At 42.4% G+C, this 15,141-nt stretch overlaps 2 gene segments (V, D, J or C); both read right to left on the bottom strand.

Moving 5' to 3' along the window:
- Positions 1 to 359: 359 nt before the first annotated feature.
- LOC129531671 (immunoglobulin kappa variable 1D-16-like) lies at positions 360 to 875 on the bottom strand. The segment is given in 2 exon segments: positions 360 to 682; positions 808 to 875. Coding segments are annotated over 2 exon segments (378 nt in total).
- Positions 876 to 11,667: 10,792 nt separating this feature from the next.
- Positions 11,668 to 12,800, bottom strand: LOC101126004 (probable non-functional immunoglobulin kappa variable 6D-41). The segment is given in 2 exon segments: positions 11,668 to 12,531; positions 12,739 to 12,800. Coding segments are annotated over 2 exon segments (657 nt in total).
- Between the last annotated feature and the right edge of the window lie 2,341 nt (positions 12,801 to 15,141).

The raw sequence follows: 15,141 nt of genomic DNA, 5'->3' as shown, positions 1-15,141 counted from the left end.
ATTCATCTCTACATTTTATTTAGACGTCAGTAGTTTACTTTAATTCTCTGTATTAAGACAATTCCTGCTTAGAATATCTATAGTGGCTTCTTCTCTGTTATATAAAGTCCAACTGAAGCCATAAACTAGACTCCTCAGGTGTCATGATCTCTGTCTGTATTAAATTAGGAGAGGCATTGCTATGTCTGTGTAGTTGGGGCTGAGAAAGAGAAAAGAATTAGGGTGCAGAGGTGACTTCATGTCCCCGTCTACCAACACCATCAGAGTGTGGCTGCATCTGGGGAACACTCTCAGCCGATGGAGGCATCAGGAGGAGCAGCTGGGGCAGCCCAGCCTCACACATCTGCTTCCCTGGGGGTTTATGTTCGGGCGTGTAACACTGTGGGAGGGTAACTATTATACTGTAGACAGTAATAAGTTGCAAAATCTTCAGGCTGCAGGCTGCTGATGGTGAGAGTGAATTCTGTCCCAGATCCACTGCCGCTGAACCTTGATGGGACCCCACTTTCCAAACTGGATGCAGCATAGATCAGGCGCTTAGGGGCTTTCCCTGGTTTCTGCTGATACCAGGCTAACCATTTACTAATACCCTGACTTGCCCGGCAAGTGATGGTGACTCTGTCTCCTACAGATGCAGACAGGGAAGATGGAGACTGGGTCATCTGGATGTCACATCTGGCACCTGAGATTGGAAATATAAAAACAAATGTCCACACAATTAATCATGTTGTAAGAGAATTTCCCTGAACAGTAAAGCAGTACTGAGCACACTGGGCTGAGTAAACTGCCAGTGTTCTCCATCCTTACCTGGGAAACAGAGCAGCAGGAGCCCCAGGAGCTGAGCGGGGACCCTCACGTCCATGCTGTGTCCTGACTGGAACTGATTCCTGCATGAAGTGTGTCCAGCCTATTAATAAGGCTTCAGGGCAGGAGGCTGTGCTCTGGGAACATGCAAATGAGCAGGGGATGGGGCAGGCTGGGCACAGCTGCAGGGCTGGCTCATCTCAGTAACTCAGCACCAGCTCAGTGTCCCCACGTGTCCCAGGTAAGATCAGGGTAGCACAGATTTGTCTGCAGAGAATGGGTTTCTACTGGAGACTATATTGTTACGAGACACATTTTTTAGATTTTTTTTGACAATTTGAGACATTCCTCAGGAGTCGGTGGAATATCATATTTCATTGGTGTATGGGGAGTATATAGGAGGATATTCTTTTTTGTAGGAAACACATAGTAAAGTTTTAGACGATAGAGTTCTAAGGTCTTTAAAAGACTATTGTATAATTCCGGTTAGGGAAGGGGGTATTTGTTGTATACTTGCAACTTTTCTGTAAGTTTATCATTGTTCCTTTCTAAAAAAAATTAAAAATAAAATATATTGACATGATGATACCTATATTTGTAAGTATGAGGTAATGGTGTTATGCTATTGTTCTTACCAGTATAAGTTCAAGCAATTTACTACAAATACACAAAGATGATACCATGTTTCCTCAATGCATGCAGCAATTACAGATCCACCATTATCAAGAGCTCTAGGTCTCTTCAATACCCAGAGACTAAATGGGCTGTACCTTATTCTTGTTTTGGGCACCTTATAGTCTACCTTCTTTTCTGCCATTGAGTACTATTTTCCAAAGTTTATCTCTCTTAGTGAGCATGGCCACTGCACGGAGCATGTCTCTGCCATGCACCATCAATGCCACTGTCCGCTTTTACATTTTATCAGTGAGTGGGGACATCATCCTGACCCAGACACCAGCCTCCCTGTTAACATCTTTAGGAAAGAGACACTCAATCTTTTATCAAGCAACTGCCCATGTTCGTGGATAAATCAGTTGGATCCAGGTGAAATTGGACATGGATTTGCACTCGTTATATCTCACATCTCTAATGTGCCCAAAAATGTCCCAGCCTGGTTCAGTAGCAGGGAAAGTGGATACAACTATATCAGCATCAGTGGGCTGCAGCCTAGGGCTCCACAAAATTTTACTGATGCCTGACTAGGGGAGCCAAATCACAGTGCTGTAGCTTGTGCACAAATCTTCCTGCTGCTTTATAGGCTGCCTGAATTTTAAGGGAACTTGGTTATATTGGGAGAAAGGAAGAATGTTCCATTTGTCCTCTAAATGTTTGCTAAAAATAAACTGACAAAAGGAAGATTAATAAGAGAAAAGGCAAACTCAATTCACTTAAAGTGCAGCAGGATATCATAGCAGGGTGATTACCCAGATAAGTCAGTGAAATCCAGGTGTTTATATTTCTTGTTTAGGGAAGAGGGAATTGGGAAGTGTAGGCAACCTGGAGAGAATAGATGAGAATAGAAGTGCATCCTCAAAAGAATAGGTAATCACCTGCCTGGATGAAGTATGAACTTCCAGTCTTTTCTATTTTTGACTCCTGTTTTGTGTTAATCTTCCCTGATACAAAAATTCTCAGGAAGAATTTTCTTGAAAATTGGTTTCCTTCTGAAGAATTTGCTTTTAGGAAGATAAGGGATATTTAGGAAAAGCCTTTTTGTGCATTTGCCGCTTTCTAAATGCCTTTAGTTTTACATAATCATCATACAAATGCAGCACAGTCTGAGATGTTATTTTCTGGATTCCTTTACTTGGAACCCACCTGCCAAGATCCTGTTCCAGAGAGATGCAGCTACAGACTGAAAGAGCAGTTGACCCCTGAACAATGTGGAGGTTGGGGCACTGACCACTAGTGCAGTTGAAAACCTGTGTGGAACTTTGGCATCCCTAACTTAAGTACTAATAGATTGCTTTTGACTAGAAGCCTTAGTGATCACATAAATAGTTGATTAACCCTTTTTTATATTATACATATTATATACTCTATTCTTCCAATAAAGTATGCTAAAGAAAAAAATGTTTTTAAGAAAACCATAAAAATGAGAAAATATATTTACTACTTACAAAGTGCTTGCTCACAGGTGACACACACAGAAGAAAATATAAGTGGATCTGCAAATTTCAAACCCAAGTTATTCAAGGATTAACTGTACCATGATGAATGTAGCAGTCCCCATCTGTAATCTGGGGCTTTCCCCTTTGCTGTACCTCTGCTCACTTCCAATGGCCATATATTGTCTTATGTTCTTTATGATCTTGGGCAGAGAGATCTGTCTGTATGCCTTGCTGGCCAGATGGCCTGCAATGTGTATCTCTTAGGAAAGTTTTATGGTTTGACTGTGTCCTCCAGAATCCATCTGTTGTAAAGTTAAATCTCAGTGTAATGGTATTGCCAGGTGGGGCCTATTGGGATGTGTTTAGGTCATGAGGTGAAGCCCTCTAGTGGAATACATTAATGCCACTATAAAGAGGAATTACAGGGCTGGAACCCTTTTCTCTCTTCTGTCCGTCTGTCATGTTAAGACAAGGCCTTTCTTCCTTTGAACTAGTCAATGCTCCAGGCATCATCTTGAAAGCAGAGAAAGCAGACCTTAACCTGCCCATGTCTTGATCTTAAATTTCCCATTCCCCAGAAGCGTGAGAAAATAAATTTCTGTTCTTTATGAATTACACAGTGACAAGCAACCTGTTATAACAGTTTGAAATGGAACAAGAGAGACAGCTCACAATCAGTGAGGACAGGATGAGGTGTATACATACCCCAGCTTCCTCGTCTCTCAGGTGGAACAGCCCAGAGGAATTTAGTCCGTGTTTCCACATGTGGTTGATCTTCAGTTATCCTGAGTCAGGTGGGCTGTTGATGTGTCTTTTACCATTCATCTTCTGCTCCTGCCTCACTTTCTTCCTTTCCTCCCACAGTAAATTTGCTGCCTAAACAGGAATCCTCATTGCTGGTGGACCCAAACTAAGATAGTAAAAAAAATTGTTTATCTTTTGTATGAGGGGTATTTCCCATGTTTATTCTTGTCACTTCTCTTTCTTTGACATGTAGGAATATTCAGGAAGCACTTAATTTTTTTTAACCAATCTATTTTAGATTGAATTTAGGCGGTGATTTTTTTTGTTCTGTTTGTTAAAACAAAAAAATAAGTTGTAAGCCACCAATCAGCTGAACGGTCTCTTGTTGTGGCAGAGAGAACTTCAAAGAAAACAGAAAAACTAGGTTAGGCCATGACTGGCAGGTGGGTTTCGATGTGCCTCATTATACTCTCCTCACTTTTGAGTTCAGACAAAACTGACCAACATTATCATTACGAGAGACACCTTTGGATTGACAAAACAGATGCTTTGTAGCAATAGGATACCATACTCCAACATGAGAGATAATAGGCCCTGAAGAAAATCTAAATATTTTACCTTAAAAATATTTCTTCATCGTATTCTGAAGTGGCCCTGCAAAGCTGCCTGTAGTGGGGGAAATTTGCATTCTGCAGGGAATCTCCTCCCCTTACTAAGTCTTTTCCAAAGAGTCTGACATTTTTTTTTAAGGTCTGATAGGCAACATTCACCATCTACTTTATCTGCTACCCATAGGATTCTTCTACATGACAAGAACCTTGGCTTCCACACCCCCTTATCTAAACTCAAGTATTTCTTTATGATGAATTCAACTCTTTAGGCAGAGCTTAACTCTTTCAACCAGCGGCCAGTCAGGAAACCTTTGAATCCATGTATGACCTGGAAACCTCTGCTTCAAATATCCCACCTTTCCAGGACAAACTAATGTATATCTTATATGTATTGATTTATGTCTTTCCTCATAATTTCTGTCTGTCTCCAAAGTGTTTAAAACCAATGTGTAATCCAACCACCTTGGGCACATATTTGCAGGACATCCTAAGGCTGTGTCACAGGCCATAAGCCTTATCTTTGGCAAAATAAACCTATAACTTGATTGAGACCTGTCTCAGATACTGTTTTGTTTACACTGGATCACTAACTTAAAAATCCTCTAAAACAATCTACACAGCAATAAATCTACATTAGAGTCAGTGGAGTGATCATACCTTAACAGTTAAAGCTAATTTAAAGGAACCTGAGTCTAAGATTTTGTCCAGCTCTGTTTCATAAAAATACTTTGCAATTTTTAAAATTTTACTTTAGAGAAGGACAATTTTGGGGAATATGTTTATTGTTGGTGGAATGAATAATGTCCCCACCCTAAAAGATGCCCATGTCCTTGTCTCTGGAACCCAAGTGATATAAGAGTTTTTAAGAAATTATTTTAGTCAGATAGAGAGGAAAAGGGGTCCTTGGGAAGGTTTTGTTTCTTTTAAAGTAGCTCCAGAAAAGTTTCTTGCCTAGCAGGAAAGCCCTGGTTCTTAGAGCCAGGCTGGCAAGCTTTGATATGCAAATTCCGGCCATTAGAAACTGAGTCCAGCCAAACATGGCGACTCCCACCATCTTCTTCCTGGCTCCCACATATGCCTGGCCACATGGCTGCCCCCACATATCCCCATGTGTATAGAATATTTTGGCACCCTGCATTTGTATATTAAAAGGCTATGGTGGGAAGGCCAGTTATATTGCAGGCTACATGAATGACATGCCTGGTCAAACCAATCCTGAGAGCCCTATGCAAATCAGACACCACTTCCTCCAGCCTCCTCATATAGGAGTCTCTTTTCTGCTGCACAGAGAGTTTTCTCTTTGAATCACGCCTTCCCCTGTCTCTGTATGGGGGAGCTGTTTTCTTCTTCCTTCCTTCTTGCATATTAAACCTTTCTCTCCTTAAAACACTCCACATGTGTCTGCGTCGTTTTATCCAAACTGGCGTGAGATCAAGAACTCTGGTGTTCCTCCAGTCACTGGAGCCATATCATAAAAATTCTACCTTACATAGCAAAAAGAGAACTTGACAGATGTAAGTTAAGGACTTTGAGAATAAGAAACCTGGTTATCGAGATGAAACCAATGTAATCACAAAAGTCCTTAAAATAGAGGAGGAGGCTCACAGTCAGAGGAGCTGAGACAATAGGGAGGGATGTGGTTTGAGGAAGGAAGGGGCCATGGAACCAGAACTATGGGAGCACCTGGAACGCAAAAAGCAGAGGATCCAGTTCTCTCCTCTGGAGCCTCCAGAAGGAATGCAGCCCTACTGACACCTCAGCATTAGCTCAGTGAGACTTCTGACCTCCAGAACTACAGGGTAATACATTTATGTTGTGTGAAGCCAATAAGACTGTGGTGATTTAAACAGCAGCGTTGGAAAGTAATGCAAGGGGAAGAGATGTCTTTCAGCTCACTGAGTGCATAGCTGTCCTCTGTTCTTGGAAATATTTCCACCTTGTTTTCTGGTGTCAGTTTTGACAAGAGACAGAGAAAATTTTTCTGAGAGAAGAGCTAGCACAAGAATTCTTTTTAGCTAGAAAGTCTCTTGGGTAAAATCCCATGATTATCTCTTATACGATCTGGGTATCACAGAGTTTAGCGGTCAGATCTCACAGCACATGATAGGAGGAAGAGACTTCTGTTAGTTTGTTTTCATATTAGGAGGGAAAATTGATTTTCAGCACACAATCTGAGAAAGACAAACTGAGTCAGAGATATTGTAAGAGAAAGAGGAGATGTGGAAGGAGTCAGGGCAATGAAACATGTGTCCCGGCTCCCAAATCTAAAATAAAGTCATTGATTTTCGAAGGTGAAGCAAAGCTCTTCACCTTCCATCTTCTTATGAAGGATCAAATTCTTCCTAGAGTCCCTGCCCCTCCTTCACTCCCCTGACATTGCATTATGGAGCTAATCACATGTATCCTTAATCCCTGCTCCTGTCCCGGGCTGGGAGAGGCTCACTGTCCTCACCATGTCCAGCAGGATAGAGCTGGTGCCCTAGGCACCAAAGGAGAAGAGGATGGTTTCTGTGCAGGCAATAAGAGCTTTGCCACATGTTACATTTCACTATAACTCTAAGTAAAGTTGTGTGGAGAGAAGAGAACATATGGGCAACTTTACCTGGTGGGCTTGGAAGAGGCCAGGCTCTGAGAATGACAATGAATTCACATTTCTACTTTTCCAGATGGCAAATGCCAGCTTTAGCAATTATGGAAATGTGGACTTTGAGTTTAAGAACAAGACAGACTTTCCAGTACTACAATAAATGAGGAGACATTTGGAATAGGGTCCTTAACCCAGGGCTACAGTCAGGCTGGCAGTGCCTGAGAGCTGCCCGATGCTGACCCTAGGCTGTGGAGGAAGCAGCTGCTCTCCTGAGCCACAGAGCTGAGGACCTGGGAGGAACCACAGGCCCTGGCCACAGGGCTGCCTGGCAGGGGCTTAAGGGAAGGAAACTGCTCACAAATTCACGGGAGCTGCATTAAGCATATATCCTGCAGCCTGGCAAGAGTAAAAGTCTCAAGACCCAGGCCTCGGGACTAGCTCTGGGTTCCTGGGATGGGTGCTGTCAGCTGTGCCCTCCCTGGTACTGAATGACTGGGACCTTGTTGGAGCCAAAGAGGGAGAGTCTGCAAATGTACTCAAAGTCTTTACTCAGCCAGACTCTGTTCTGCTTGGAAAGAAAAGGAACACACGCTACAAAAATAAATGTAAAATTATGTGTATATGTAATATGAATTTCTAATATAAACTTTACATATTGAATACATATAATACTTTAGAAGTAAGTTGTATTTATATATTTGTATATACTATGTATCTGTTTATGAAAAAATATGCGATGCACATTTATATATAAAGAGAACTTTGATTGCTAGTATAAGGTATAGTTTTAAACTTTAATAAGTTGAACGTGAACATTGAAAATGAGCACTGGGTGCACCACCACATGGCCCCTTTCTCACTACAGGGCCTGAGGGTCATAAAGCTCAGGACCCTCTTCCATGTTCCCCTGGGCTGAGAGCAGAGAGCTGCCCATTGCTGAGGATAAGTGACCTGAGGTGGGTGTGCAGAATCACAGAGCAGCAGATGCCCAGGAGATGGGTAGTGGGTCTGGGCCCTGAATGGAGGGAGTTTTGTCACCAGAGCTCAGCATAGACAAGTCCTCTTCTGGTCATTTCCATCAAACAAAGCAGCACATGTGGCTCAGAGGCTGCAGAGTCACAGGATGAAGCCCCTCCATGGCTCATTCCCAACTTCCCCTCTGACTGGGGTGATGTGGGATCTCACTGCCCAGGTTTCATGACTCACCAGCTGCTGGGACTCTGTTGACAATGGCCTATGTCTGCTCCAAGCACAAGCTTCTCACTATTTGACATTTTACTTTCTGGTCTCCAGTAACCACGACTTGCCAACCATGACCCTTCCACAAAGATTCATGGAGTGGGGTCAGAACTACGGGTTCAGCAATGTGCTGGGCCATGTATATAAGAGAAACAAGGCGTGGCCAGCCCATGTCTGAAGTGAGGATGAATTTGCATCATGAATTCAGAGAAGGAGGTGGGAGAAAACATCCTGACATGCTCCGTGCAGTGATGCCCACAAGATACACTGGAGGTGACCATAGAGGAGGTGGGAAGGGAGTTCGAGACAAAGTGAATTCAGAGGTGTCCCCCAGCCTGTTCCCCTGAGAAGACTTCAGACCCTTAGCAGCCCCTGGGCAGAGCTGTTGCTAGGGAAGATTTGTGCATGATAGGGAACAGGAGGAGGGAGCAACTACCTCTGAAGGCATCTTGGCTGGTGATGGCCAGAGTGAAATATGTTCAGGCCCACTGCCCCTGACCCAGGCAGGGATCATGTCCAGTGGGGCAGCAGGATCAAGCAGGAGCAGGAGCTCAGAGCCAGATCTGGTTTCCGCTGGTGCCAGACTAGGATGTTTTTCATACTCCAGCAGGCCCTGCAGTTGACAGTGACCCTCTCACTTGGGACACAGGGAGGGGGCTGGAGATGGCATCCACACAACATGCTGACTATTATCCAAGTGCGGAACAAACATGCAAATCTCCCAATATTAATACGAAGCAAGTAGTTCATTCAATTTGATGCAATTCTGATCAGAAAAAAAGTGGGCTAACAACTTCATCATCAAAGAAATGTTCATGTTTGATAAAAACTATCTGAGGATGAAGCCTCAGTTCCCCTTCCTCACCAGGCAGTCAGAACAGAAGGAGGAAGAGAAGAAAAGCTGGGTCCCAAAGTCCACAAGGTGCCTCCTGAGGCTGATCCTGCTCAGAGAAGGTGGGGACGGTAGATTGTCTGCTGGGACTGCCACACCGAAATTCTCTGGGCTGGATGACTTAAAGGAAAGAAATTTACTTCTAACAGTTTGGAAGGCTGTGAAAGTCCAAGATCAAGGTCCAGAAAGGTCTGCTTTCTGCTGAGGACCCTCCTTCTGATTTTCAGATGGCATCTTCTGTCCATGTCCTCACATGGCCTTTCCTCACTACATGCATGGAGGGTGGGGGTGGAGGAGAGCTCAATGGGGTCTCCTTTTATAAAGACACTAGTCTTACTGAATCAGGGCCCCACCTTTATTATCTCCTTTAACCCTAATTACCACCTTATATGCTTCATCTTCAAATGCAGCTATATTGGAGGTTAGAGATTCATGATAAGAATTTCTGAAGCACAATTCGGTCCATAGCAAATGGGCTTTGGGGACACAGACAATGCAGCAGTGAAGGCAAGGCTGGGCTTCTAGTCTCAGCGCACAGAGCACAGAGGTGGTTCCCACAACTCAGGATGCTGGCAGCTCCTCCCAGGTACTCTAGGTAACACAGAGACCACATTCCAGCCCTAGGGGCTACCTGTTGATAATAGGACACTATCACTCTTAACCTCTCCCAGTATTTCTATGATCAGGCTTATATCTTAGGGTTATTATGGGGTTTGTCTACCATCTAGTGTTAGGATTGTAGCTTAACCTCTTATATAGGATTATAGATGCTGAGTCCCAGTGAGTCTTGACTGTGAGTCTTTTCACGGGTATTAATGAAGGGGATCTTAGGCCAGATTCATCCATCACTAGGTCAGATTCACAAAATAATTTCTCTTCTCAATAAACTAGCTGCATAGTTGAGGACAAAAGATATTCAGAAAAGTTATTTGTCAAAAAAATATTATGGGCTAGATTCTGTGACCCATGTGAGATGCCAAAGGTTTTGGAAAAGAGATGATGGGCCAGGAGGAATCCTGCAGGACATAATGGCAGGGGTGGGGTTGAGAAGCACAGGGCCTGCCCTCCTCATGGTGATCACTTGACCACGGTCACTTCATTGTTTTCTCATCACTCAGATACATCTTCAGTATGACCCCGAGACCTTCCCCGATCAGCACAAATAAATGGCCTCAGCCTCCAGATACCACATATCATTGCCTGATTTTTATGCAGTTTGTCAACTACTGAAAGTATTCTATTCAGTTTCATTATGTGGTTATTGTTCTCTGCATGGCTCTCATTCCCCTACTGAATATCAGTACTTGGGATCAAAATTTGTCTTAATTATTCACATGCACCTAACCCTCAAATGATGGCATTTACTTGTTCCTGAAAAATCTGATATTAAGTGAAAATTCATTAAATTCAAAAATATGTCTGTCTTTCTTATTGGAAAAATGATGGTACATTCCCCTCAACTAGAGACACTTAACTACTTTCACAGTTGAAAAAAATTAATTGGACATGAATCTATAAAAACACATTTATAGGAGCAACAAGCATCATTTTGAAATTTTGCTTTGCATGTAAAATGTCCAATATGATGAACTGTACACAACACAGAAGGAAGAAAGGTCCTCACGGAGGATGGGGCCTGATAGAGAGGGTGGGGGAGTCAGTTCTTTGAAGCATGGGGAGGGTCTAATAAGTGACCTCAGGCAGGTGTCCAATACCAGGACCAGATATTTCTAATTACAACTTTATTTTCCTTAAGGTTTCTGCATATCCATAGAATAAGTGGAATACAGGTTGAAAGCAACATGCTTCAGAACACGTACAAACAGCCCACACACGTAAAAACTAAAGAATCTTACAGAATGTTGTCTCTTCCTCAGCCTTTCTTGACATTGGGTTTAACCAACCACGGCACAAAATTTAAGTTTTTTTCCAGAGGATATTCTCCAACTTGGAACATCTTGTGGAGAAAGTTGGTGGCAGTGTCTGAAACACATCATTTCTTACAACGCATTTTTTCACTTCTTTGGAATAAAATATCTGTGTTATTAAAAAAGTTTGACAGAAAATTGATGTAACTTTATGTGACCAAATACGATGAAAATCTTTAACAAAAATGTCACTAAGTCTGAATTCTCAATGACTGCATTGTATTCCAAAGTTATTTTTAAATAAATGAATAAATACACAGGAAACAAAGTCAAAAAAATGAATTTAGTTTCTCTTGGCATTAAAAGATGTTAGCAACAAGATACTGGTCTTTCAATCAAGAATAATGAAAATTTAAAAAATACATTTTTTCAAACGCAATTTGGATAATAGAGGTGGAAAAACAGGAGACAGACAATGCTTTTGATGTACAGAAAAGAAAATTCCAAGGATCATGGGTGATCTCCCTGTGTTTCATATGTCAAACAAGATATAAAATCAAGTGTCCATTTTGTTTTTACATCTTACTTGAGTTCCTGAAGCTACTTTCTCTTTGTAGTTTTTGCTTTGGTACACTCAGATTTTGGTGAAGCAGTTCTTACGGAGGAATTAAGAGTTGCTAATTTCAACCTTCTTTGGCTTGTAGCCCTGTCCCGCTTCTAAGACTGGCAACAAAAGACGCTGATTCCTTTTTTATTCCAGGTAAATATTGTTTCTGGGATAGTCCCCATTTCCAAAGCCATAGCTAGATATTTATAACCCTGTTCCCAATGGACCAGTTTCATGTTTCAAAACCCAAATATTCAGTGAAAGTGAACCTTAAATGTTAATCTGATTTAACAAATGTCAGACTTCACAGAGCCGCTTTGGAAATAGGAACAATGTCTCATTCCTTTGAACCCACAATGACTGAAACCTGAGTCCATGGCTCTTCTGTCAAAAGAGCTCCAGGCCATCACCTGATTGTTTCCTAATCTTTACCCTTTAAAGTGATTTTGTCATAAATGAATTACTGTAGCCCTGAAGAATAATCCACAGTTTTTACCAACTTGTAAAGGACAGTTTCTGTACACCTACGGAAAAAAACAGGAGAAGTAATCTTCAACAACTCTTCTCCTAGCTTGAAAGTTACTGTGGGTAAAGATGAAAGTATGAGGCACTGACTCTTGGGTGTCAGCTCTGCTGAATGGGCCATACGTGATGGTATTTGGTAAATTATTTCCCCAACTGCACCTGCAAGGATCATAAAAACGGGGTATTGTTCAGTTTCTCTGTTCCGCCAGGCTGAGCTAATTTTTGTTTTGGTTTGTAGCACAGTGTGAGGGTGCTTATTGCCCTGCTGACAGTAATATGTTGCAGCATCTTCAGCTTCCAGGCTACTGATGGCAAAGGTGAAATCTGTCCCAGACCCACTGCCACTGAACCTCGAGGGGACCCCTGAGATGGACTGGGAAGCATACTTGATGAGGAGCTTTGGGGCTTGATCTGGTTTCTGCTGGTACCAGTATAAGTAGTTGCCAATGCCTTCACTGGCCTGGCAGGTGATGGTGACTTTCTCCCCTGGAGTCACAGAGAGGAAAGCTGGAGACTGTGTCATCACAACATCACCCCTGGAGACTGAAACCATACAGCAAACATTAGCACAATATAAGCATCTGCTTAATGAAATCACCACTAATCTAGTAGCACAAGATGAAAGAATACGCATTACTTAAAAAAAAAATCACATTTAAAAACAAGCCAAGTTCCATATGGTGCTAGGTTCCTAATTAAGAAAATTAATGATTCAAAGAATTAGTTTTAGCTTTTTCTAAATATTCTCACCTGGAACCCAGAGGAGCAGAAGCCCCAGGAATTGCAACGGGGACACCATCTTAGTGTTTTGACTTCAGTTTTGCTGAAGACACATCTAGGAGAAAAAGCCTCTTATAAGATACTGAGAGGCAGGACCACTTCAGATGTGGGAGGAAGGTTACATGCAAATTATGGGAATGTCCTGTTGCTTTAAATACACAGACATCACTGTTGTCAGGAGAGCGCCCTCCCCGCCCCTTCGGGGAATGTGAGAGGCGCCCTCTGCTGGCACCTGCAGATGAGCGCAGCTGAGGCCCCGGCAGGGCTTGACCAGACCCAGGGCCCAGCCTCAGAGTGAAGGCAGAGTCCATCGCAGTCTCTGGGAGGCTCTGCAGTCATCTGGGGTGAACAGCAGCTCACGTCCTCAGTCTCGGCCCAGGGCTATCTTAACTTTCCTGACAACACATTCACAATGAGGCTGAAGCAACTTTGATCCTGTGGACGCTTCACAAAGCATCACTCCATATAACACAGTATTGATGTCATCGTGGTAACTAGATAGGATAAGCAGAAAATAATAAGGACTCTGGATTTTCAGTGAAAGCACATGAAGACCAGAGTGTGGGATTCAACCCTACAAAAGTTAAGGACCTGTCACACTGGAGAAGGTATCAGGGATTTAGTGAAGGAACGTGAGTAGCGTTGGCTCATCCCCTTCAAGGTAAGGACAAATAATTGTACTTTGCAGCTCCACTCACTGAGAATGCAGCACAGTGTTGGCAAGGCCTGCTTAGAGTATTGACATAACAAATCCCACACTTGGGTCTACTCCACCACCGCACTTATAAGCTAACTTGGAAGGCTGCTTTTTGGAGTGGGCTCAGAAAAAGAGAAGGTTTTGAGGAAGGTTTTGGGCTTTGATACAAGTAGCTCTGTCACTTGAGCCATGTGATCCAGAACATTGTTCGGTGCTAGATGCATCTGCATTAGATGGGAATACTTCATGAACTCTCTTGCAAACTCCAATAAAACTCACGGCATAAATCCCTGGGATTTTAGAGAGGACCAAGCAATGACCAGATAACAAATAAAAAATTTCTTGTTCAAAATGCAGAATATCACTACATAATGGTAGGTAGTCCCATGAGGCATTTAAAAAGTATGTGACTGAACTGCCCCTCATAAGTGGAGGAGGCCAGTCTCACCAATTTTTAGGGTTAGGTGAGGCTCAGCACCATTCAATATTAGGATGAATATTAGGTACTTTTGGGGTTTGGTTCAAGCAGATTCAGAGGCCATGCTTCATTTACATGAACAGGTGTTCCAGTTCCTCCTACCATTTTTCTCTCTTACTCTAACACCTTTGCATCAGCTCACTCCAGTGACCTCATGAGTTTTCTCAATCAGCTAATAGCAAGGGGGGAAACAAAAAATGCAAACAAATAAAAGAAGAAAACCAAAACAACACTAAGAAAATCTAGGCTTTTTGAATGGGTTAGCATCATATATTTGTGCAAGTAAAAGTAGGCTGCTCCCACATTTTGGCCACAATCATGGGTGGCTGTGAGGTGTTATCTTCAGTTAGCAGATATTTGAGGACAGCACGTGGTGTTCAACTTAGTGTGGAGAAAGAAATGTATTGAGTCAAGTATATGCATGAATTAGTGATAGCTGGTTGGCCATAGTCTTTGATAAAGAAAATTGGAAGATCACAGAGAAGAAGCTCTAGAGGAGAGGTATGTGGATGCACTTATATGAATAAGAAATTACATGTGCAAAATTTTATTTATCTCTGCAAAAAGCAGAGAATATCTTCCACAGTAAGACACCAAACAACCAATCATACTGGAAGGCTCATCCACTTGTAAGCAGATAAACTGAACTCAGTCTTTTCTCTTAACTTCCACAATATTTGCATAATAGAGTCTGTAATGAAGTAGCCATCATAGCCTGAACAGGGCTATGAATGAGTAAAATGACATGAGCCATGCCTCACAACCACCATCGCCACTTGTGTTGATCCCACTGTTGCCACTTCTGGGTATCCAACTTCTCAGCAGCAGAGACAAATATCTTCAGCAAGTGGGTGGTTATTTGGGATATCAGATCACTGTCCCCTGGAGGTGACTGTGATGCATCCTAACTAGGATCCTCCTGTATTCTAGATATATGTTTACCTTTCCTGCCCACAGACAATTGGCTATCTCTGTGCTCTGAGAGCGTTTTTTGTATTAATATGGGAATATTTCAGAACCATGTTCCTACATTGTGGGGAAAGAAACAAAATAATAGCCACGTGATTATAGCATCCATTGGTTCTACCAAATATATCACGCAAAGAAATCCACAAGGGTATAATATTCTGCAGATTTTAGATGCTCTCCCTCAAGGTGTTCTGAATCTTTAAACCAATGACCATAGTAGAATGAAGTA

This window comes from Gorilla gorilla, chromosome 12 (genome assembly GCF_029281585.2).
Source record: "Gorilla gorilla gorilla isolate KB3781 chromosome 12, NHGRI_mGorGor1-v2.1_pri, whole genome shotgun sequence".
Classification (NCBI taxonomy): domain Eukaryota; kingdom Metazoa; phylum Chordata; class Mammalia; order Primates; family Hominidae; genus Gorilla; species Gorilla gorilla.
The sequence above is the reverse complement of the archived record's forward strand: the minus strand, read 5'-3'. Positions and strand labels throughout refer to the sequence as shown.